This window comes from Eschscholzia californica, unplaced genomic scaffold (genome assembly GCF_041429995.1).
Source record: "Eschscholzia californica isolate CP2 unplaced genomic scaffold, dmEscCali1.0.p SCAF_1, whole genome shotgun sequence".
NCBI classification, from domain to species: domain Eukaryota; kingdom Viridiplantae; phylum Streptophyta; class Magnoliopsida; order Ranunculales; family Papaveraceae; genus Eschscholzia; species Eschscholzia californica.
In genome coordinates, this window is record NW_028238198.1 from 54,506,888 (window position 1) to 54,533,527 (window position 26,640).

The 26,640-nt window shown below is 42.6% G+C and overlaps 1 protein-coding gene and 1 pseudogene across 1 annotated transcript; one reads left to right on the forward strand and one right to left on the reverse strand.

The window, feature by feature from the left end:
* The first annotated feature begins 16,854 nt into the window (after positions 1 to 16,854).
* Positions 16,855 to 19,652, forward strand: LOC147567661 (uncharacterized). The gene has a single exon (XM_086654283.1). The coding sequence runs from the start codon at positions 17,297 to 17,299 to the stop codon at positions 19,115 to 19,117; it is 1,821 nt and encodes a 606-aa protein (XP_086510409.1). The 5' UTR covers positions 16,855 to 17,296; the 3' UTR covers positions 19,118 to 19,652.
* Positions 19,653 to 19,950: 298 nt separating this feature from the next.
* LOC147567662 (uncharacterized) lies at positions 19,951 to 21,747 on the reverse strand (annotated as a pseudogene).
* Between the last annotated feature and the right edge of the window lie 4,893 nt (positions 21,748 to 26,640).

The following is a 26,640-nucleotide window of genomic DNA, read 5'->3' on the forward strand; positions in this document are numbered from 1 at the left end:
CACTCCAAGGACTCTATATCATGATGTACCCAATGCGCACCAAATCGTACTGAGCATTACTGCACTAAGCTCGCACACTACTCACCGTGCCATTCTTGGTTCATCTCGTCTCTGCACTTGTCCTTACCTTTAAAGGACTCAAGTATATATGGTACCTTCTTGCCAACCAAGTCACACTGAACTCTTGCCACTGAGCTTGCACATGACTTCTTGTGTCAATACGGTTCCATCTCATATCTCGCATATGTCCTTCATCTCAAAGGAACATAGACCCAAGTATAGCTACCACCGTAGCATCCGTGTACACGGCCTATTCCTTCCGTCGGAACTCTCGTCGCCTTATGCACCATGCATCCCTTAACAAAGGTCCCCTCTCTTGCATCCTAGCTTCAGAGACCATATCCTCTTGAATGCATCTCACTCTGAAAGCCTTCTCTTGGAATCATGCTCTCAACGCTGCTCTTCATACACACTCCAGTATACCACATACCATAGTGGGAGAATCACTAAGCTCTTCGTCACTCTTCGAGCATAGATACCATCTCTTTGAACCTGCCCTCCAGGCTCTAAAAGTATGCTTCCAAACATACCACATGTTCTTCGGCATATCTTCGTGCTTGTATCCTCAAGCTCCCAAAACACATCCATTTACCACAATCACTAGGCTCTTGGAACACATCTTGCAAGCTATCAAGCTCTAAGTCCACCCATCACTAGGACCAGAGCAATATACTCTTTTGCCTATCCACTAGGCTATTATACCAATTGTTAAATGGGTATCAGGATGCAATACATCTTCAACTTGTGCATCTCCATCCTGCAGCTCAGGCTCTGACATCCATTTCTCATCTAGGATCAGAGCGCAATACTCTAGCTTGTCATCCAAGCTCTGATACCAATTGTCAAATAGGTATCAGAGTGTAGTATATGTCTAGCCTGCACCTCATCAGGCTCTGATACCAATTGTCACGGCCTTTTTGTCCCGTTAGGTCGACCCGACATATTATGCTCAAAGACACGGGTCGATAGTGCGGAATATCAAATCCTAACGTACCGTGCGGCGCTATGTATCCCCTCCTAACACATAGCCAGCCTTCCCGAACATATTCGGAGCATCTCGACTATCAAGTCATCTTGGTTCCCAACCAATAATGCGGCATGACACCAACGTGTCCCAACCTACGAGCATAGCTCGAGCCGTCCCGTATAACGCTTCCTTGAGTCATAGACTCTCGCCCACTATAAAGGATACCAACATATGTGCGGAGCACACCAAGCCGCATATGCGGATCTTGCCATCTAGTCTCAAGCATCCGTCATCTTATATCTCGGCTTACCATCCGGACATTGGGCATAAGAGCATCCATCTCTAATAAGCTACCTCATGCCCAACATAGCACATCAAGGCTTGGCCCCTTGAATAGCTCAATCCTCCTAATGGAATATGCTAGCACGACGCACGCCTCGCCATGGCATGAGAACATGCAACACCTTTTCCAAAGGAACCCGCAGTAACCTATCTCCAGGTACTGTCCCGAGCCATTTCCTATGACAAGGGAACCCGTGCAATATGCTTCTCTCGCATACGCTAGGCCGGCCTCATGGGTTGCGCCACGAGGATGCTCACTTTCGTGCATACCATGCTAAGGATGGGCGAGCTCCCATCCACGAGGTCTTGACATATGCTGGATGCATATGAGGAAGGGAGACCACCCCCTCCTAAGGTGCAAACTTCTTGTTTTGCCTATTTCCACAAGGAAACATCAATCCTTTTAACCAGGCATACTCTCGTCCAAATGACCCTTCGTATCCTTGACAAAGTCTTGAATGCCACGGGCGTCCCGTGCATGGCCTAAGGAAGCTTGCTTGGCACTCTTGCCCTATCTCGACCTCGTATTCGGCCCTACGGCCTATATGCTCGTACGTGCTCTCCTAGCACTCGTCACGTCATATGCATGCTCAACAATATGCACGTGACATACTCCCCCACTTGTAATGTCGACGTCCTCGTCGACTAAGTTTGGAGTACTTCAATCTTCTGCCTCCACTCCGATGCTACCACTGCACCTTCATGCCTTCGGCAGACCGCACCTCCGTGCGAACTCAACTACGCAGTCTCGTCGCGCAGGTATCCCGCAGGATTACTTCATTCTTCTGCTTTGCATCTTCCAATGCATTAGGATAATGGTCTTCCGTACCATTCATCCATGCTCAATGTTGCCCTCTTTGGCCTCAAATGTTGGCTCCCCCTCGGTTCGCCCTCTTCGTGCCGGCCCTTGCCGCTCCTTGACTCAGGTACCTCACCTCCTCGGCTTCACCTTGAGTTGGCATCTCGATTGTCACCTCCTATCTCTGCTTTTGGTGGCCAATCTTGCCATGCGCATCGCAGTGAACTGCGACACAACTCATCACCCTGGTACCTCAGCAACCGTTGCCTTCACCCGAGTTAGCATCTCGACGCCACTGCGTCTTGCCATGTGCCTGCAATGTTGCCATCGCAAAGCAACTCGTCTTCAATGTCACTCACCTCTGGATCAGACCCAACGTACCCATGTACTCCACGTTCTGACTCCTTGGTTTGCTTGTTCATTGAGACCCTCATTACGCCCTCCGGCTTCTCACATCAAGTGCACTCTGGTACCTAAGCATCACTACTTGCACCCTTGAGTGTATCCCACTTGAACTCTTCGCAATGTCGCCCCTCTCTCGACGACCCTTGCCTCGATTGTGCCTCTGCACCTGCACCTCTGTGCAACTCAAACAAGCCTCTGCTTGTGCGCCTCCGCGCTTGCGCCACTTGCGCTCGGCATCATCCGTGCCATCCCTTCCTCGGGAAATTGTCGTGTTGCCTTCGATGTCCACTAAACGAGCACGGTAACTTCTCTACGCGAGAACTACAGGGTACCAAACCATCCACCACTGGCATACTCTTGGGAACGTCCTCTTGACTACATCCAGACACACACTTGCCATTTAATCTTTGGCGATGCTCCTTAACCCGAGCATCTTGGTAGGCTCGTGTCCCTCTTGAACACATCCGAACGTACCACCGCATAAGTTCCAACACATCTCATGCAGCACCATACGGCTTACAACTCGAACTCAAACTCGACGTTGCCATATATCTCTGACGATCTGAACTTGGTTCCAACTATCACCAGAATTGGACGATGCTTAATGTCACCACGACACACCATCCTGAAATCCCAAACGTGAGCTGATCTCTGCTCAGTCACCACGTACTCATTGCACACTGTAGGCTTGAACTCGGTTCCAACTTACCTCCAATGCATAACTCAAACATGGGCCGATCCACTTCAGATACAACGACCCTCATATTACTTGACGGCTTGAACTCGGTTCCAACTACCATCAGTACTTCACTTGGTCTCGTGAATCTGTCATCTAGACTTCACACCAATATGTCCATAAGCTTCAATGTTGGTTTCGGCTTATAGCACTCATGCGACATACCTCACACAACTGTGTTAGCATATCCATGTCTCATCTCAAGTGAGTCCGTTCTCTTTGGAACTCAAATGCGCTTAGCATACACCGTGCCGAACTCTATCGTGCACCATACCACATAAGCACAACTTGATCTAGCACCAACTTGCCCAACGATGTACTCTGTCCATCTATCTTACTCATGACCTCTGTCTTCTGTAAGTAGCTTGAACTCACAACATCACAAGTCACTCGATGCTACCTTCGGCTTAAGCATAAGAGAGTATCCTTCAACACCTTGTTGTCATACCCTGCTCTAACGCTCCAGTATCACTTGGATCAACATAGCTCCACTATTGGATGCCAATCCAACAAGCTTACTCAGACTAGCTTACCACAAGCTCTCAGCCCGACTCTACTTGCCATCTTGGTAAGCTTCTATACCAAGCATGTTGTCCACTCCAAGGACTCTATATCATGATGTACCCAATGCGCACCAAATCGTACTGAGCATTACTGCACTAAGCTCGCACACTACTCACCGTGCCATTCTTGGTTCATCTCGTCTCTGCACTTGTCCTTACCTTTAAAGGACTCAAGTATATATGGTACCTTCTTGCCAACCAAGTCACACTGAACTCTTGCCACTGAGCTTGCACATGACTTCTTGTGTCAATACGGTTCCATCTCATATCTCGCATATGTCCTTCATCTCAAAGGAACATAGACCCAAGTATAGCTACCACCGTAGCATCCGTGTACACGGCCTATTCCTTCCGTCGGAACTCTCGTCGCCTTATGCACCATGCATCCCTTAACAAAGGTCCCCTCTCTTGCATCCTAGCTTCAGAGACCATATCCTCTTGAATGCATCTCACTCTGAAAGCCTTCTCTTGGAATCATGCTCTCAACGCTGCTCTTCATACACACTCCAGTATACCACATACCATAGTGGGAGAATCACTAAGCTCTTCGTCACTCTTCGAGCATAGATACCATCTCTTTGAACCTGCCCTCCAGGCTCTAAAAGTATGCTTCCAAACATACCACATGTTCTTCGGCATATCTTCGTGCTTGTATCCTCAAGCTCCCAAAACACATCCATTTACCACAATCACTAGGCTCTTGGAACACATCTTGCAAGCTATCAAGCTCTAAGTCCACCCATCACTAGGACCAGAGCAATATACTCTTTTGCCTATCCACTAGGCTATTATACCAATTGTTAAATGGGTATCAGGATGCAATACATCTTCAACTTGTGCATCTCCATCCTGCAGCTCAGGCTCTGACATCCATTTCTCATCTAGGATCAGAGCGCAATACTCTAGCTTGTCATCCAAGCTCTGATACCAATTGTCAAATAGGTATCAGAGTGTAGTATATGTCTAGCCTGCACCTCATCAGGCTCTGATACCAATTGTCACGGCCTTTTTGTCCCGTTAGGTCGACCCGACATATTATGCTCAAAGACACGGGTCGATAGTGCGGAATATCAAATCCTAACGTACCGTGCGGCGCTATGTATCCCCTCCTAACACATAGCCAGCCTTCCCGAACATATTCGGAGCATCTCGACTATCAAGTCATCTTGGTTCCCAACCAATAATGCGGCATGACACCAACGTGTCCCAACCTACGAGCATAGCTCGAGCCGTCCCGTATAACGCTTCCTTGAGTCATAGACTCTCGCCCACTATAAAGGATACCAACATATGTGCGGAGCACACCAAGCCGCATATGCGGATCTTGCCATCTAGTCTCAAGCATCCGTCATCTTATATCTCGGCTTACCATCCGGACATTGGGCATAAGAGCATCCATCTCTAATAAGCTACCTCATGCCCAACATAGCACATCAAGGCTTGGCCCCTTGAATAGCTCAATCCTCCTAATGGAATATGCTAGCACGACGCACGCCTCGCCATGGCATGAGAACATGCAACACCTTTTCCAAAGGAACCCGCAGTAACCTATCTCCAGGTACTGTCCCGAGCCATTTCCTATGACAAGGGAACCCGTGCAATATGCTTCTCTCGCATACGCTAGGCCGGCCTCATGGGTTGCGCCACGAGGATGCTCACTTTCGTGCATACCATGCTAAGGATGGGCGAGCTCCCATCCACGAGGTCTTGACATATGCTGGATGCATATGAGGAAGGGAGACCACCCCCTCCTAAGGTGCAAACTTCTTGTTTTGCCTATTTCCACAAGGAAACATCAATCCTTTTAACCAGGCATACTCTCGTCCAAATGACCCTTCGTATCCTTGACAAAGTCTTGAATGCCACGGGCGTCCCGTGCATGGCCTAAGGAAGCTTGCTTGGCACTCTTGCCCTATCTCGACCTCGTATTCGGCCCTACGGCCTATATGCTCGTACGTGCTCTCCTAGCACTCGTCACGTCATATGCATGCTCAACAATATGCACGTGACATACTCCCCCACTTGTAATGTCGACGTCCTCGTCGACTAAGTTTGGAGTACTTCAATCTTCTGCCTCCACTCCGATGCTACCACTGCACCTTCATGCCTTCGGCAGACCGCACCTCCGTGCGAACTCAACTACGCAGTCTCGTCGCGCAGGTATCCCGCAGGATTACTTCATTCTTCTGCTTTGCATCTTCCAATGCATTAGGATAATGGTCTTCCGTACCATTCATCCATGCTCAATGTTGCCCTCTTTGGCCTCAAATGTTGGCTCCCCCTCGGTTCGCCCTCTTCGTGCCGGCCCTTGCCGCTCCTTGACTCAGGTACCTCACCTCCTCGGCTTCACCTTGAGTTGGCATCTCGATTGTCACCTCCTATCTCTGCTTTTGGTGGCCAATCTTGCCATGCGCATCGCAGTGAACTGCGACACAACTCATCACCCTGGTACCTCAGCAACCGTTGCCTTCACCCGAGTTAGCATCTCGACGCCACTGCGTCTTGCCATGTGCCTGCAATGTTGCCATCGCAAAGCAACTCGTCTTCAATGTCACTCACCTCTGGATCAGACCCAACGTACCCATGTACTCCACGTTCTGACTCCTTGGTTTGCTTGTTCATTGAGACCCTCATTACGCCCTCCGGCTTCTCACATCAAGTGCACTCTGGTACCTAAGCATCACTACTTGCACCCTTGAGTGTATCCCACTTGAACTCTTCGCAATGTCGCCCCTCTCTCGACGACCCTTGCCTCGATTGTGCCTCTGCACCTGCACCTCTGTGCAACTCAAACAAGCCTCTGCTTGTGCGCCTCCGCGCTTGCGCCACTTGCGCTCGGCATCATCCGTGCCATCCCTTCCTCGGGAAATTGTCGTGTTGCCTTCGATGTCCACTAAACGAGCACGGTAACTTCTCTACGCGAGAACTACAGGGTACCAAACCATCCACCACTGGCATACTCTTGGGAACGTCCTCTTGACTACATCCAGACACACACTTGCCATTTAATCTTTGGCGATGCTCCTTAACCCGAGCATCTTGGTAGGCTCGTGTCCCTCTTGAACACATCCGAACGTACCACCGCATAAGTTCCAACACATCTCATGCAGCACCATACGGCTTACAACTCGAACTCAAACTCGACGTTGCCATATATCTCTGACGATCTGAACTTGGTTCCAACTATCACCAGAATTGGACGATGCTTAATGTCACCACGACACACCATCCTGAAATCCCAAACGTGAGCTGATCTCTGCTCAGTCACCACGTACTCATTGCACACTGTAGGCTTGAACTCGGTTCCAACTTACCTCCAATGCATAACTCAAACATGGGCCGATCCACTTCAGATACAACGACCCTCATATTACTTGACGGCTTGAACTCGGTTCCAACTACCATCAGTACTTCACTTGGTCTCGTGAATCTGTCATCTAGACTTCACACCAATATGTCCATAAGCTTCAATGTTGGTTTCGGCTTATAGCACTCATGCGACATACCTCACACAACTGTGTTAGCATATCCATGTCTCATCTCAAGTGAGTCCGTTCTCTTTGGAACTCAAATGCGCTTAGCATACACCGTGCCGAACTCTATCGTGCACCATACCACATAAGCACAACTTGATCTAGCACCAACTTGCCCAACGATGTACTCTGTCCATCTATCTTACTCATGACCTCTGTCTTCTGTAAGTAGCTTGAACTCACAACATCACAAGTCACTCGATGCTACCTTCGGCTTAAGCATAAGAGAGTATCCTTCAACACCTTGTTGTCATACCCTGCTCTAACGCTCCAGTATCACTTGGATCAACATAGCTCCACTATTGGATGCCAATCCAACAAGCTTACTCAGACTAGCTTACCACAAGCTCTCAGCCCGACTCTACTTGCCATCTTGGTAAGCTTCTATACCAAGCATGTTGTCCACTCCAAGGACTCTATATCATGATGTACCCAATGCGCACCAAATCGTACTGAGCATTACTGCACTAAGCTCGCACACTACTCACCGTGCCATTCTTGGTTCATCTCGTCTCTGCACTTGTCCTTACCTTTAAAGGACTCAAGTATATATGGTACCTTCTTGCCAACCAAGTCACACTGAACTCTTGCCACTGAGCTTGCACATGACTTCTTGTGTCAATACGGTTCCATCTCATATCTCGCATATGTCCTTCATCTCAAAGGAACATAGACCCAAGTATAGCTACCACCGTAGCATCCGTGTACACGGCCTATTCCTTCCGTCGGAACTCTCGTCGCCTTATGCACCATGCATCCCTTAACAAAGGTCCCCTCTCTTGCATCCTAGCTTCAGAGACCATATCCTCTTGAATGCATCTCACTCTGAAAGCCTTCTCTTGGAATCATGCTCTCAACGCTGCTCTTCATACACACTCCAGTATACCACATACCATAGTGGGAGAATCACTAAGCTCTTCGTCACTCTTCGAGCATAGATACCATCTCTTTGAACCTGCCCTCCAGGCTCTAAAAGTATGCTTCCAAACATACCACATGTTCTTCGGCATATCTTCGTGCTTGTATCCTCAAGCTCCCAAAACACATCCATTTACCACAATCACTAGGCTCTTGGAACACATCTTGCAAGCTATCAAGCTCTAAGTCCACCCATCACTAGGACCAGAGCAATATACTCTTTTGCCTATCCACTAGGCTATTATACCAATTGTTAAATGGGTATCAGGATGCAATACATCTTCAACTTGTGCATCTCCATCCTGCAGCTCAGGCTCTGACATCCATTTCTCATCTAGGATCAGAGCGCAATACTCTAGCTTGTCATCCAAGCTCTGATACCAATTGTCAAATAGGTATCAGAGTGTAGTATATGTCTAGCCTGCACCTCATCAGGCTCTGATACCAATTGTCACGGCCTTTTTGTCCCGTTAGGTCGACCCGACATATTATGCTCAAAGACACGGGTCGATAGTGCGGAATATCAAATCCTAACGTACCGTGCGGCGCTATGTATCCCCTCCTAACACATAGCCAGCCTTCCCGAACATATTCGGAGCATCTCGACTATCAAGTCATCTTGGTTCCCAACCAATAATGCGGCATGACACCAACGTGTCCCAACCTACGAGCATAGCTCGAGCCGTCCCGTATAACGCTTCCTTGAGTCATAGACTCTCGCCCACTATAAAGGATACCAACATATGTGCGGAGCACACCAAGCCGCATATGCGGATCTTGCCATCTAGTCTCAAGCATCCGTCATCTTATATCTCGGCTTACCATCCGGACATTGGGCATAAGAGCATCCATCTCTAATAAGCTACCTCATGCCCAACATAGCACATCAAGGCTTGGCCCCTTGAATAGCTCAATCCTCCTAATGGAATATGCTAGCACGACGCACGCCTCGCCATGGCATGAGAACATGCAACACCTTTTCCAAAGGAACCCGCAGTAACCTATCTCCAGGTACTGTCCCGAGCCATTTCCTATGACAAGGGAACCCGTGCAATATGCTTCTCTCGCATACGCTAGGCCGGCCTCATGGGTTGCGCCACGAGGATGCTCACTTTCGTGCATACCATGCTAAGGATGGGCGAGCTCCCATCCACGAGGTCTTGACATATGCTGGATGCATATGAGGAAGGGAGACCACCCCCTCCTAAGGTGCAAACTTCTTGTTTTGCCTATTTCCACAAGGAAACATCAATCCTTTTAACCAGGCATACTCTCGTCCAAATGACCCTTCGTATCCTTGACAAAGTCTTGAATGCCACGGGCGTCCCGTGCATGGCCTAAGGAAGCTTGCTTGGCACTCTTGCCCTATCTCGACCTCGTATTCGGCCCTACGGCCTATATGCTCGTACGTGCTCTCCTAGCACTCGTCACGTCATATGCATGCTCAACAATATGCACGTGACATAAGGACGTGTCTGGCCAAGTAGAGGAGTTGTTGTCTCGGCCATAGCCCAGACGGTCCCGAGACGCGTCAAAGGACGCGTCCTGGTCGCGTCCCAGACGAGACTTGGGATGCGTCCTGGTCGCGTCCTTAGCTCCAGCCTTGGAGTTTTTAGAAACTTCTAAAAACTCCAAGTTTCCTTCCCCTCCTTTTTTTTTTCTTTTTTGCTTCTCAAGCAACTAATCCCAACTTGTTAGAAACTTCTAAAATCATGAAAATCACAACTTTTCAAACTTTTGGGAAACTTTTAAAAAACCCAATTTTGATTTTCAACTTCAAAAATTATGAAAATCACAACTTTTGAAACTTCTAAGCAATTCTTTGTTCTTGAGAGATTTCCAAAATCCATGAAGAACAACACTTTTGAAAACACATTTCAATATCAAAATCAATCAATATTGAATCTTTTGAAACTCTTTTCAATCATCAATCTTGAATAATCAACTTGAAAACTTTTGAATCCTATTCAAAATAATCAAATTGAATGTCTAAAACCCTTTTAGACAAAACTACCAAGCTAATAAATCATGAATTAGTCCGAAACTTAGCAAAAATTAGTTATTTGCAAGAGGCTCTGACGCCACTGTTGAGTTATGGTGGTGTCTACTAATGTTGTTAGCGGAATCTCAGACATCTCGTGTCTAACATTAGTATGGTCCCAAGATCATCATGCATAAACTAATAATCAACTAAGAGTTTAGTGATTTACCTTAATCATAATTTACCCTCGAACCTTTCCAATCGCTTTAGAAGACCAAGAGCTCCAATTGTAGCTCCTCTACTTGGGACACCGAATGGTCTACTTAATCTTTCACCTTGTAAGCTAGCTAGAACTCCAATGGTAGTTTGATAAGAAGAACACTTCTTCTTGAATGACTAGTAGATAGCTTTTGGGAATCAACTCACTTTCTCTTCTCTACTTGATGTTGTAGAGTAAGAAAGCTCTAAGAGAAATTTCACACCTTATTCACTGCCCTAAGGGTCATTATATAGAACCCTAATAAGAGTGCACCTCTAATTTGGTTTCCTCAAAGACCCTATTGAATAAGATTAAGGAAATAATTAAAAATAGCAACTAGTTGATCTTTTCCTTGAGGAGGTGACGTCCAAACCCAGCCAAAATTGACAGATTTGATCGGGAACCGTCCCTCCAATTTTCACCCCAATCCGAGCCCAAAAAGTCTCTTTTTGGCTCTAGGCCCAAAACCCATCTTTCGGGCCTTTTTGCTGAATTCCGGACCCGTTAGCGTAGCTTATTACTGAGGCAGGGCTGGTATGCGAAGCAGGGTTTTGAGGCAGAGCTGGACTCCGAGACAGAGTTGGAATGCGGAGCTAGGCTTATGTCGGTTATTAGTGTTAGCTTATCCATGTGTATTTCGGATTTAGAAAGAGAGTTGGTGAGGTGGTGGGATTAGGGTTTTAGTGGCTATATAAACTAAAACGTTGGGAGATATCTGTGTCGAATTCTCATGAGTCTCTTATGTAACTTGTTTGCTTATCATAGTGGAAATCATCGCGCTATTGTCGCCGTGCAGTAGGTCTCACCAACCGAACCACGTAAATCTCTTGTGTTTTGTGAGATTATTCTTTATTTCCTATTGGTTTTCTTGGATTACTTGTTTGCGATCATATTAAACCCCAACTGTCATAACACTACCTATGCTGATCGGAGACGGAGTAGCGAACAAAATCATGGTGTTGAATTTCGCCATAGTCAATAAGCTACACGCCTACAACATCATCTTGGGAAGGAATTTCCTAAAGAATTTGGGGCCATTGTCTCAATGAATCATTTGATGATAAAATTCCCGATCCCGAGAACAAGTCTCATAGGAACAGCTCGGGGAAATCAAGAGACAGGCCGAAAATACAATCTGATCTCAACCCGGAACTACAAATAATTGATGACCGTTCCACCCACTGCCGGAGAGGATGGTGTCTTTTACGATGACCCCACAACAAACATGCAAGAGTAAGACAATGATCGTCCAAGTACGACGAACAACTTTGACTGTTACTACTTTTCAATTTCTCTTTATAATAGATCCGTTAGGCTGGAGTGTTTTTTCAAATAAAGTATTATACAAGGAGAAGTCCTAGTTAACCTAGTCGTGCTGAAGCCGACGAAACATCCCTGGTAGCTAAAGCAACGACCAGGGGCCCAAGGAGAAGTCCTAGTTTACATAGTCATGCTTAAGCCAACGAAATAGCCTGGTAGCCAAAGCCACGTCCAGGGGCCCAAGGAGAAGTCCTAGTCTCTAAACTAGTCGTGCTCAAGCCGACGAATAAGGAGAAGTCTTAGTCTAAACTAGTCGTGCTTAAGCCGACGAAGGAGGAGTCCTAGTTAAACTAGTTTTTCTCAAGCCGACAAAATAACCCTGGTAGCCCAAGCCACGACTAGGGGCCCAAGGAGAAGTCCTAATTAAACTAGTTGTGCTCAAGCCGGCGAAATAGTCCTGGTAGCCCAAGCCACGGCCAGGGGCCCAAGGAGAAACCTAGTTCAACTAGTCGTGCTCCAGTCGACGAAATAACCCTGGTAGCTAGCCCATGCAACGACCAAAGGCCCAAGAAGAAGTCCTAGTTAAACTAGTCGTGCTCAAGCCGACGAAACATCCCTGGTAGCGAAAGCAACAACCAGGGGCCAAGGGGAAGCCTTAGCCAAACTCCAAAGCTACTCAGAGATTATCATACAGGGCTAATTTGGGTTTTATTTTGCAGAAGGAATTAGTATGTTAGGACATGCATATTTAGAGTAGAACTAATCTTGAATCTTATGTGCAGGAGAAGACATTCGAAGTTATGCATAGTAATATTAGGACAATCGCATTAATTGGTTTAGGATTACACTAACAGTAACGCGTTTGTTCGATCAATGTGTCCATATATTCGCATGAAAGGAAAAAAGGAAGAGTAACAGCCAAAGTACATTCAAACCGAAGCATACGTTTTAATACTTGTATAGCCAAAAGGAGAAAAGAAAGCAACTTGAAACCACAATTACTGCACATGATAAGAAGAAGAAGGAGGAGGGGGTGTCGGAGGATCGATCACATCCACCAAAGCCTTAATAAACACGGCAAAGAGCCGACCACCGCCGGGACGACGAACCAAAAAACCCACCGGTGAGAAAAGTGCTGGCAGAAAATTATTCAAAACCCCTCTCAAGGAATAGACCAATGGATAGAGGGGAGTAGCAGAAAGCAAGATCATAAGGTTATCTTCACCCAGCAAGTCGCGGGGACGAAGGATGTCAATAAAACCCTCCCCTTCAACCTCTGCGTAGAGATGTTTAATGGTTCCATCACCATCGTTAAGGGTCGTATAGAAGGCAATCCTGACGTTACTGCCAGGAAAAGTTCCACAAACCATCAAGAGAGCCATGAGTAAATACAGAAGTCTCAGCATCCATCCAAACGGGAATTTGTAGAGCAAAGATTAAGAAAGATGAAAGACCGAACGCAACTACCCAGAGGGTTTTAACGAAACCACAAAGCCCGGTCGGGAAAGATTAACGCAAGGGCCAAAAAACAATAATCAAGCTTTCATTCATCAACGGATAATGTCTATTACAAAAGTTACTAACAAAAAAAACATCAAGAAGAATGTGACCGTTCAGGTCTATTACAGACGAAAATGCGGAAAGGAAAAGGAATAGGAGTAGGTTAGCAGACTTTTGACAAGTCTAAACTAAAGAAAAAGGAAGAAACAAAACAAAAGGAAAAAATTGAGGAACCCAAACCACGGGAACGACCCTGAGAAGACCTTCAAGGGGGAGGGCCTCTGGAAGAGGACAACCCTAGGAAATAATTCTTTGTCACCCAGATAGTCCTCTTGAAGGTGGCGGACCCCCAATAATCGGCAAGTAGACCACTCATATCTTGTCGATCAGAGCAAAATTGGCATCCAGGGTCGCCACCGCCATCATCGGGAGTTCCACCTTTCGCAACCACCATTATCGCGAGAATATCTCTTGAAGAAACACCAAGCATCAACTCGAATAGGGGTATCATCTCCAAACCTCTAGCAAAATAGGAGCGAAAGAAAAATATCTCCCCTGAAAAGGTATTGAAGAAAAGAGTTAAGTGTTGAAGAAAATTCAAAGGCAAAGGAAACTATTTATAGTGAAGAAAGAAGATCAAGAGATCCTCTCAACAGACGACAGAGCATTAAAACGAAAGAAGAAAAAGTATCCTCGGTAACGCACCAAATCATAATGCCTAGATGATAAAGCGCGGCTCAAGACTGACCAGGTCAGAGAAGAAATTAATGGGACCTAACAAAACTCGTTCGTTCCTCCACTCATGAAAAGCCACGTGCCCAAGCATGGCAACAGAGGTACCGTGGGAAGTTGCCTGAAAGATCAACGCCGAAAATGCGTGATCAGGAGATCAAATCCTTGACCTTACAGAATCACGCATGGAAGCGAAAATCAATCTCCTCACGCAGAAATTGAAACGTGTCAAGCGAGAAAGGATACGTGTATACTCTTTCAAGGAACCATCACTCAATCTGCTCTGATTAAAAACAGCTCCGACAAACGGAACCTCATCAGCATAGTTAAAGGAAAAGCTTTACAAACAACTCAGTTAAAAAAAATCCCCGACACACGGAGCTCAAGAAACTCGAAAGAACGACCGAGCTTCATGAAACAACTCTGGTCCAAGTATACCCCTTGTCTTCAGGGTCATTTAGATATTTAAAACTTGATAGTTACTTTTATTCCTTAGTATCTTCGACTAAGAAGTGGTGGGATTCATGATGATGCATAAATTGTACAGACGTTGACTAACGTCAAAAAGTCAAGAACAGACCTGAAGTCCGACAGGTCAACCCGGCTTAAGGAAACAGAACGGATAAACCCTCAAACACTCCGATACTAACATCCGTAATTGGGAGGTCAGCTAGAGGTAACATCTTTGTTTCGCCCTCGGCACAAACGGATCAGTTCTAGAGTCTCCACAGGAATGAGAGGGGTCCAAGTAAGTTAGGCCGATGCCTCACACCTTAAACTGGGGAGGAAGAAGCGCGCCAACAGCTTACCGACTCAATCTCAGAATCTCCTTAAAGATTTCAGTCGGCTACAGAACTTTAGTGTTTAAGCAGAGTTGGACTTCAAGAGTCTCAATGGAGGAAACATCTCCTAGAAGATCTATCACCTCGGCATGATATCTATGAAAGATCCTTGAACTTAGGAACTTCTATTTATCCTAGATGCGAGATAACTACAAGGGAAACCCTAACCACATTCGGTGGGATACTTCCCCAAACGGCGCACCACAACCACCCAACAAGCCTATAAAAGGGCTCCCTTCTCCCGAAGTTACGGGGCTATTTTGCCGAGTTCCTTAGAGAGAGTTGTCTCGCGCCCCTAGGTATTCTCTACCTACCCACCTGTGTCGTCATCGTCCTCTAATGGACAAGCTTTTCATACTCTCGACAAGCTTTAACACGATCACTCAACCAGAAAGATCACCACTTACACTGATTTCCCATAACTCGCCCTCCAAAAGGTTCAATCAATATTCAATCTTTTACTACAAAGAACACCCTGACTGTCTTGAATGTCGAAGCGATTCTCGAACCCTTTGCAGGTTTTCCCCTCAAGAATCAAGAGCTGTAGCAAGGAGCAGGAGCAAGGAGCAGACAAAAGGAATCTCAATCAACTTACCAAAATATTCGTTCATAACGGACGTTGTCTTGCATCAAGTCCCTGTTTCATGCTGATATACGAAAAGTCATTTTTTGACATCAGCAGTCTTGGGGTTTGAAGAAGATAAATGGAGGAGCGTAAGATAGTTATAAATCATAGGGAGGGGTCAGTAATCCAAGACATATATCAACCATTGAGACTATATAATCCGTTTCATATCGCAAGTAGTCTGATTGAGCCAGTCTGAATGTTTTAGATTTTAGGTTTCTTTTAACCATATTTTTTTCCCTTCAAGTGGTGGGCATTTAGGTTATTTTAGTCGCTTTCTTCAAATCGAAACGTCTTGGGAAACTTAAAAAGTGAAAAAAGAAAAGTCTTACTCGAGATTTATAAAAGAAAAAAAAATGGAAGGTTTTTTTTTTGTTAAACTTTTCAATCATTAATTGGAATAAACGTTATTACAATATTTATCAACTAAAATACAAGGAACATTATGCCACATTTTGCTTCTATTCTTCTTTCTTGCCCATTTTGCTAGCTTGTCTACATGCGAGTTGAGTTCTCTACTGGTGTATTTGAATTGAACTATATCAAATTCTCTCTGATTTCTCGAATTCTTCGGATATGGGTCAACGATTGCCAGTTGACTGAGTGTCTTTTGTCATGGATATGCTTGATGATATTTAAGTTGTCACTTTCTATGATTTTCGTCTTGTGTTCTTTCGCCCAAAGTAGCCCATCTAAGATGGCTATTGCTTCACATTCTTCACTATTTCTCGCCCTCGATGATTTCACTTGAGCTGCTATGAATTTTGAATCTGCATTATGTGCAATTAAGCTAATTCCCAAATTGGATGTTACATTAATAAAGGATGCATCAACATTAATTTTTATAAAAGGTACTGTTGGCGGTTGCCATTTCCCAGGAGGTTTTTGATTGATTTTCTCAGGTTTTTTGTTGGTTTTGGAAATGCTTTGATCATTCTGATGATCTTATCAAGATCATTTATCTCATGCTGGAAGCAGTGGTCACATCTCACTTTCCATAATATCCATAGGATGTTAGCAAAGTGAATATCTTCATTAGTGTAACAAATTTGGTTATTGTCTTTCCACGAGAAGATCCAATCTGAGATCGATAATGTTATCGGATATTATATTAAAATTAAACCAAACATTTTTGCCATAGCACAGTGTAAAAGTGCATGTTCAATTGTTTCGGTGTTCATACAATTCGGACAAGAGAAGTTGAGCAGGAAAAATATGGTGGGCGCAGAGATTTATAAAAGAAAAAAAAAAAAGAAGTTGAGCAAGAAGAATATAGTGGGCGCGGAGAAGGACTGATTAAGCTTCATTTTGGTCTTTTACAACATTATCGAAAATGGCTTGGGTCGTAATATAACGGACCGCCTACAACATTTTTTCTCTCATGGCTTTAGCAGCGCCCTCTTCTATTTCAGAGAAAACTGCGGGCTCCACCACCCCAATGTTGTCTTGTCAGTGTTCTGAATGGGGCACCGTGTGGACTGCGACATTTCACCCTCTCCCCTCTTCTAAATTCTGATAAAAAAACAACATCAACCAACCAACTGTTGCCAGAATTAGAACTCCCAAGAAGAAACACAATTAGGGTTTTTTTGTTGCTCTACTACCTCCCAACAACAATCTCTATCAATAGCTATTAGCTTTAGTCATCTTGAAGAATTCATCTTCTGCAGAAAGAAAGTCTGCCGATCTTGAAGAACAAGAAGGAAATTCATGGGGTCATAGCTAAACAAAGCTGATACTTTTGGCTTTGAAGTTGAAACACAATTAGGGTAAGATGAATTCTGTAACTTCTACAAGTGAAGTTAGAGAGAGAAACACCGAAGAGAAGTTAAATTCCGTCAAAATTGATGATCATCACCTTGATTTACCTGTAAAAAATGGATCCAAGGAAGAACAAGAAACACAAATGGGTAATCAAGAAAAGGAAAATCATGAATTTTCTATGGGTGATTTTGTTTGGGGTAAATTAAAAAATCAACAATGGTGGCCTGGTCAGATCTACAATCCTTCAGATGCATCTGAAATTGCAGCAAAGTTTCAACCAGAAAACAAAAAAGTTTTTTTAGTTTCTTATTTTGGTAATCAAAGTTATGCTTGGTGCTACCCAGATCAATTAAAGCCATTTCAAGTGCAGAATTTTGAGGAAATGATAATGCAAAGTAAATCTAGAAAATTTCTTGATTCTGTAGAGAAAGCTGTGGAAGAAATTGGTAGAATTCTTGAACTTAAGGTGATTTCTTCTTCTTCTTGTCTTCAAATTGAAACTAGGGTTGATCTTGTTAATCCATTAGCTACCAATCCTGGAATCAAAGAAGGAGTAGTTGTACCCATTTCTGCCATTGATGAACTTTTGGTAACTTATTTTCAACCTGCTAAAATTCTTGAAATTCTTAGGTACATTGCCCCGATTGTTTCTCCAACTAGTTTGCTTGAACTTACAGTGTTCCAAAAGCTGGTATTAGGGTTTAATCGGTCTAGGGGTTGTCTAGAATTGCCCATGAACCAACTAGTCCCTGAAGATAGTGATTTGAAATCTGAAACAGTGGATTTGGGTTCAGTTTCCTCTCCAAGACACAATGGGGCTGGGAAGAAATCGAAGGGGAAACGGCCAGTGGTATCAATGTTATCTCGGGGTAAAAAACAGAGAAATATGGTGGAAAATTTGGTAGATGATTTTGATGTTGAGCTTAAGAAGAGTGAGAATGATGTTGCTGAAGAAGTAAGTGCAAGTGCCAGTAAAAGAGTATCAGCTTCTAAGACGACGAAAAGGAAGAAGATTGAAGATGAAACTGAGAGTTATTTAGCTGATAAAGATGATTTAAGTAGTGGAATTCCGGTTTCTCCTTCGAACAAGATGGGAAAAAGGAAGAAGAAGGTCGAGCTTTCAGAACTTCCCGGTGAAATGGCGGAGAAGGAAGACACTGCAAGTAGGTCTTTGTCAAGAGAAAGAAAGAAGAGCAAGTATTTATCTCCTCCTTACACAGATCTTAGCCAGGGATATAAAAGTTGGATTTATTTAGACGATTTTTCTTCCAGGACACCAAAAACTTCTAAACGTATTCTTGACGATGAGATTATCTCCGAGGATTCTTTAGGTAATCCGACAATGTTGGAGGCTAAAACGGCTGATTTAAAACTATCGTCTGAGGAAATGTTCTTTGAGATCCTTGCTGCAGCTCTGGATACTACATATATGAAAGGAAACCGTTATTCGCGTTCGGTTAAGGGTTTCTTTAATACATATAGAAGTTCACTCTATCTTGAGGGATCCAATTACAGTAGATTTAAGGACTTTATGGTTAATCAGTGTGATGAAAAGATGGATCCCTCGGGAGAAATTGGCCATGAGATTGGACGTGAATCGGAAGCAAATAGAACCAAAGAGAATGAGATGTTGCAGAGCTCTACTGGAGAGCCTAAGATGATGAAAAGGAAGGATGATAATAAAATGGCTGAGGATCCTAAGAGTAAGCCAAAGAAAGAGAAGGATGAGAAAATGTCCAATGAGCTTAAGAATGAGAACGAGAGAGTCAAGCAGGATGAGAATATGTCGCAGGATCCCACCAGTGAGAGTAAAGTTGAAGGACTCTTGTGAGAACCATAAGGGTAAGATTGATGTCAGCTTCTAGAACTTAATGTTACTAAAGAGTAGATCTTAACCAACTCAAAGTGTGAAGACCTTCTAAAGCTAATCGGACAGATCTTCGAAGTTCCAACATTGTAGAACTGAGAGAAAATGGGACACTAATAAATCAACCCATGATTCACCCGTCCTGAGCCTTCAAGGCAGACACTTCATGCGACAGTTTTAATGGTGGGGAAATCCGGGAATGAACTCTCGCGGAGATGAAAGCTAAGTTAGATCATGAGACTAAATGCTTACCGAAGAAAGTGTTATCTGCCATTGGAAATTCGCTTTTATCTCAACATGTTTCATGCTTGTTGTATAATGGAATAGTGGTGGTGCAAGTGAGGTAGTTTAGCTCTTCACATTCCCTGTAAACAATTGTTGCTGCATTTTTAGTACAAGTAATGTACTTCAATAGAATTTCTCTTCCCTTTCTTCTACCATGTCCAAAACACTAGAAATGTTTCTAAATTTGCATTAAGAAATATGTTTATTTGTTAAATATCTCATTTAGATAGAGTTTGTTTTTTTCGTTAGGACAGGTCTGGCTCGAGCTCTAAATTGACTTGAGGCAGACTCAAAATGTTTGTTTTTGTGTGATCTATATACTATAACTCGTCTAAATGGTTGATTCTGGCGCATTTTGGGAAGAAACACACTCCATCTTGCTCTTTAGGTTCATTTGATTTAGAAGGTTTTACATTTGAGATAATCAAGGATCAGCTTTCTCAAATGCAGGTCTTACTGTGGCTGAATGATCTCTACATTAAATATTAGTAAAATCTACCTAAATGATACCTTTACTTCATCACTGCAACACCACCTGCAACTTTTAGTTTCTCTATAGTTTCCTTGGCCTCTTCCTTGGTGACTCCTTGCTTCATCATAGCCGGCCCTTTTCCACGAGGTCCTTGGCCTCCTTCAATCCCAGACTCGTAAATGTCCCGACTTCGTTGATAACCTTAATCTTTGCTGCTGCAACGGGTTTCTCAAGTTTTACACCAAATGCCGTTTTTTTTACCTTCTTCTCTTCTCCCTTGCCCAGGCCAGCAAACGCCCCAACTTGGGAACCCAAACCCATTCATTCCTATGAAAATGGTTGGAGCTTAGGATGTAATAGTTTATCTCATAGAGTAGGACCGACATGTTTCAATTCTTTTGGTGGCAAAGCAGCAATACATTCAGCAAGGTAAACGATCTTGTTGGATAGAGGTGGTTTAGGCGCATATGGATCATAGAAAACTGTATATTTATACATCTTGAGCTTCACTTTTGGACCTCTACGAATAAATCGGGCTGAAATAGACGACATTGAAGTGGACCTGTTTGCTCAGACATAGAGCGGGAAGAGCACAACTAGCTTGAAGGAATGTACGAAGCTTCATTGTCGTGTTGCTTACCAAAACGTGTATGATCTAATTGTAGATCGAAACTTTCATTCCTAATACCCTTACGTACAAAAATAAACAGAGAAACAAAAGCGGCCATGTACACTAAACACAAACTAAAAACACTAGCCCAAATAAATGAAATATGTAAGGTGTCGACTTGTATATAATATTTCATGAGTTAAAAGGGAAGAATGGAAATAATAACAAATATTTTCACAGTAGGAACTAATTAGCACTAAGCACAACTTCATTAATGTGTGCTAGCTTCTATCTTTATATGAGATTTTTGAAGGTACTATCGAGTGATTCGAAGAGAGGGTCAAAGCAAGAACAAACTTTGTACAGTATGTTGGTTGTTTGGTTCTCTTTTAATATAACAAATCTTAAAAAAATAGAGTACTATCTGATAAATCAGAGAATAAGTTATCTTCTTTAAACTAATAGAAAAAGATGACAACAGTGATTTAAAAAATGAAAATCAAATGTAACAAAATCCGAGTCGAGGAGTAAAGAAGCTTCTATTATATAGACAAATGTTACAAAGATAAAAAAAAATAAGGGCAAAACTACCCTTGAGAAGTAAAGAAAATACAAATCATGAATATACACTTATATCCCCCCTCAAGTTGAACGGCGGGAACCAAGAGAAAGCTTGGATTTCAAAAATAAAAATCTAGACGTAGCAAGACCCTTAGTGAATACATCAGCAAGATTTTCATCTCCTGGAACATAATGAACTTTGAGACGTCCATTGTTAACTTCCTCTGGAACGAAGTGGAAGTCAATGGCAGCGTGTTTGGTACGAGAGTGTAATACTGGATTAACTGCCAAATAAGTTGCACTGATCTTGTCGCAAAAAATTGTGGGTGGTGCGTCTATCAAAAAACCCAATTCAACTAAGAGATTTCGAAGCCATGTAATTTCAGCTACTGTATGGGCCACAACCCGATATTCTGCCTCGGTGGATGAGCGGGATATTGTCCGATGAGTCTTAGAAGCCCATATAATGACATCTGGGACCAGTAGGACACACAAGCCTGATGTGGGCCGTCTACCATCTGGAGAGCCTGCCCAGTCAGCATCTGAGTAGGCTCTAATTGTCAACGAAGATGATCGGCTGATTGTGAGACCATCGGTGATGGTACCTTTCAGACACTTGAGAATCCTCTTTGCTGTCGTGAGATGAAAATTCGATGGAGCTTGCATAAACTTTGAGACTTGATTTACAACATAAGATAATATTAGGTCTTGTTAGATTGCGATACTATAATGCACCACTAGACTACGATAACTTTAAGGATCCAAAATAGATTTCCTATCATTGACCGAAAGTTTCGATCCAAATCTTGTTGTAGTAGAAGATGATTTTTGAATTTCGTAAACCAAAACGATGAAGTAAATCAACAATACACTTTCTTTGAGTAATTGTGATTGAATCTTGATTTCGAGTAATGATAGGCCCAAAATGGGTCTATTCTCGCAAGTATACGGGATCAAATTGTAGTTAGTCCGGGAGTCCGGCCGATATCGATCCAAGGGATAAGTAAATTCACTTCAAATCTCAAATTAACACCCCATTCATTAATTTTGATTTTGTTTGGAAACTATTTTAAAAAAACAAAAGGACAATAGACTAAAGAAGAATAAAATCAAGATGGGAAAGAAATCTAGGGTTTTGATTCCACCAAATAAATCGACTTCCTAAAGCATGAAAACAATTAACTAACCCTTTTTTTCTATATAACTCAAAATCTAACATAATGAACTATTTAGATTTCGGGTGATACTCTTTGTTAACACATTTCAAAATCATCTATTTTTAATTGACTATCATATAAAGACTATACTCCTTAACTATCATTCATCATCTAAAGAACGTGTCCTATCTAATAACTTAACAAAAGCATGAAATATCTAATTATGAAGCATGAATAATGAAAATATTATAGAATCTATACGAAATGACAATTAATAGATATTAAAGCTCAATATAAAGATTTATTAATCAATAACGTAATTTAAGAAAGATCAAATATGACTTCCTCTAAACCCTAGATACAACATTAGCTACTCATTAAATTTAGAGACATATACATTGATAAAACAAAATACATGAAAATAAATGAGAAAAATAAAATAAATCACCCAATTCCTTGCTCCAAATGATTTCCAAGTATGCTCCAAATCCAAATAATAGCACCTTGGTTGAAAAGATGAGAGAAAATGGATTTTAGAACAGAAAAAGAAGAAGGAAAGATATTGTGAAAAGAAAAGAAAAAGATGTAGAAAGATAGATAGATTAGAAAGAAATTGAAAATAAATTAGGGTAGAAGGGGTAATAGAAGAGAATGATGGAGGCTGAGATTTTTGTTGTTAGAACTAGAAGAAGAGGTAGAAAGAGAGAGAAAGAGGCTAAGAGAGGAAATGAGAGGGTAGTTGAAGTCTCCAAAAAACGAGGACAAAAGACATTTTATATGACTAGGGTTTATTAAGGTTAAAATGGTCGAAAGTTAGAGATGGAGGGTTATTTTGGGAATTCTCGAGAGTTTTTTCTCAAAAACCTTCAGACCAATTCACGTTCTCTAGCGGCTAAGGTTTAAATGGAGGAAATGAGGCTGCCATGTGTCGACTAATGGGAGGGGCAGTTAAATTAGGGTTTCGCAAATTAGTGCGTAACCGGCCACATGTTAATATGTCGCGGTAGAAAGACCAACCGTAAGATGAAGAAAACTCGAATCTGGACGGTTCTTGAGAATGGGGATCACGGAAGCTACATTACTTCGTGTAACACGGGAACATCACAATGCCCAGATACTCAGCAACTGTCAGATATGATTTGCGCGGAAACAGATGGATAAGATCAAAAGGCGGGTCTGGGCCTACTGAACTAAACTGCGACGTGTTGTACCGGATAATGCTCTAAGGGTCCATTTCGACGCTTAGCGGAAACACGGGAATTGGATGCGCCGGCTTGAAAGTCAACCACGTGTCTCCCGTCATACAGCATTCCCGAATGGCTACTGAAAGTGTCCCACCTGGTCAACAACATTTGACCCATCTTTGATTTTGGCTAATTCTCTCGTCCGAACTCCGATTTGACTTTTGTTTTCTCCTACGGGCTCGTCTTGGACTCTACTGTTCACCCATGCACTGACCTTGGCCAAATTACCAGATGATCCTTGAATCTAAATGACCAAAATACCCTTCATGCATTTTTTTCTCGTTTTTAGCCATTTTCACAACTAACTCTGCAAAAGACATCTAATCAAGGAAACCAACCATTTTATTATAATAAAGAATCGAAAGGAAATAACTCGACTAAATTAAACTACTCAGATGGGACATCTTCATGACCCATCAAGTAACCTCCATGCCCAAAAAGTAGAAAGATTTCCCAAATCAGTGAGAGAGATTTGATTATGAAGATAAGAAGTTAATTTGCTTACCTCTGAATTTAATGAACCAGTAATCAAAATATCACCAACGAAAAGTAATCACCAGAAAGCTTATTGAATCTCGTCTACAGTACATTGATGGATCAGAAATCGACTGCTTAAACCCTAAGTGTAACAGAGAATCTGTAAATTTGTGATGCCATGCCCTTGGGGCTTGTTTCAACCCATAGATTGCTTTGTGGAGCTTGCAAACATGAGTCGGAAGATCAGGATTCTGAAAACCTTGAGGTTGTCTCATAAAGACCTCTTCTGTTAAATCTCCATTCAAGAAAGCAGTCTTGACATCCAATTGCCTAACCGGCCAATCGTTCGTGACTGCAAGTGTAAGAATCGTTTGAATAGTGGTCGGACGAACAATGTGGCTAAAGGTTTCTATGTAATCGATTCCATGGTGTTGATTAAAACCAGTGAGTTGTCCATTAGCTAGTCACTTCAAGTTGACGCGTGATCAGTGTCCATCAACTAAAAGTAAGAAAAAAGAAATGGAGAAAATTCATTATGCTTTAGTTGTAGGAAGCTTGATGTATGCAATGGTATGTACGAGACTGGACATTTCATTTGCAGTTGGAGTAGTAAGTCGATATCTTGCCAATCCAGGCAAAGAGCATTGGTTAGCAGTGAAGTGGATTCTGAAGTATCTTAGAGGTACGTCTAAAGCTCGTATATGTTTTGGTAATGATAAGCCAGTATTAGTCGGTTACACAGATGCAGACATGGCAGGAGATGTAGACTCCAAAAGGTCCACATCAGGCTACCTATTTACATTTTCAGGGGGGTAGTGTCATGGCAATCTAAATTACAAAAGTGTGTAGCTTTATCTACTACAGAGGCAGAATATATTTCCATTACAGAATGTTGCAAGGAGATGTTATGGATGAAGAGACTGTTAGAAGAACTTGGTATGAAACAAGATAATTATGTTATTCATTGTGATAGTCAGAGTGCCATCCACCTCAGTAAGAATTATAGTTTCCATTCCAAGTCTAAGCATATAAATGTTAGATACCAGTGGATCCAAGATGTTCTTGAAGGAAAGGTGTTGAAGATCGAGAAAATCCATACTGACGACAATGGTTCAAATATGATGACAAAACCATTACCCAAAGGCAAGCATGAGCTATGTAGCAGTGTTGCGGGTTTGGGGATGGTAGGTCCCTCTTCATAAGTCGGGAGGGGGAGTTTGTTGGGTTCCCTCCTATAATAAAAGGACTCCTAATTGAAATAGGATTTCCCTTATTCCTTATTTAGGGAAAAAAATAGAAACTTCTATTTTTTTCAATCCTAAAAAAGAATGCTTATTTCTATTGGTAAACCTCCTTATTTATCATTATAAAAGAGAATGAAAAAAAGAGATTATTCGCAACTTTCAGAAACAGAAAGAGAGTTTTTCTGAAGTGGTTCTTTCAAGAGAGATTGAAAGAGAAGAATATTGGTTTGAAGAAAAGAAGATTATTAATCTTGTGAAGAGACTTAGTTTGTGGTTATCTTCTTCAACTTTTGGTAATCTAGGATTTGTTCAAATCCTAAAGAGTAAGAGATTTATATTTCGTTTTTTCTTTGTTCAGTTTATCCACCATAGTTTTGGTGAAGAGTTGTTATCCAAGAGTGTTTCTGCACATTTTGAAGAATTGGTTAATCCCTATTGCTTTAGGGAGAATTGTGTAACCCATTATTTAATCAAAGTAGAAGATTTCTGGACTAGGTCCCGTGGTTTTTTACCTTCTATCTTGGAGGGTTTTTTGCCACAGTTAAATAATCTCTGTGTCTCTGCTTTTACATTCACATCTTTTATTTCATATTCCTGAACAAGTTAATTAGGCTATTTTTCCTAACATAACCCACTACTTCATGCCCTAATGGATGTTGGTTCTAGAATTCCAAGCATTATGTTCTTTGTCGTTAGTCGTGAACGGAGTAGAAGATGTAGCCGTCACAGCGAACAATTTCTTCACAAGAGACTAGTGAGGTTCCCTTCTCTCCTTCACTTTTCTCTGTTTCTTTACTAGGTCTGACTTCTTGAAAGTTTCAGGATGGTGGATTGCATTAAAATCATAACATCTGCATCTCGTTTCTTTTCTCTCAAATCATGTGATGTTTGTTGATAGCTTCTTCGCGGTAAGACATGGTGAAATTCAAGTGATTAATGTACTTGAATTTGTGTGAACGAAATGTTGGTCGGTAACGAATTCTAGGAGGTTGTTGAAGTGTCACCCTTCCAAAAAGTGGTCTCTTAGGTAATTGGGTTATCTTCTTGATGATCGAAATGTCCGATCAGTTAATGAACTCTTCCTCAGATCCCGATTGGATTCAGGAGACCAAGCCTACAAAAAGAAACACTCTGAAGCTCAATTCAGTTGTTTTAGCAGTTTAAAGAAAGAATTCTCTAAGTGCAGGTGTCGAAGATGTCCTCTGATCCTTTTTGTATGACAAACCTGATGCTTATGTAGATTTGGATGACCACGGCGGAGCACGTTTGAGATGATGTGGTGGTAAAACACCAGTTCTGATGGTAGTAACGTGTGTATAGTTGTTTGAATGATAATGTCTGATGAGTGTGTATCTTCTGACACTGAGAGATCTTATGATACACAACAGTTGGTATGTGAATTGCGGATCATTGGCTTTGTCTGGCCTACTGCGGCAC

Bases quoted from the DNA above. Each gene is read 5' to 3' on its own strand.
- LOC147567661 (XM_086654283.1), top strand. From the start codon at position 17,297: ATGAATTCTGTAACTTCTACAAGTGAAGTTAGAGAGAGAAACACCGAA.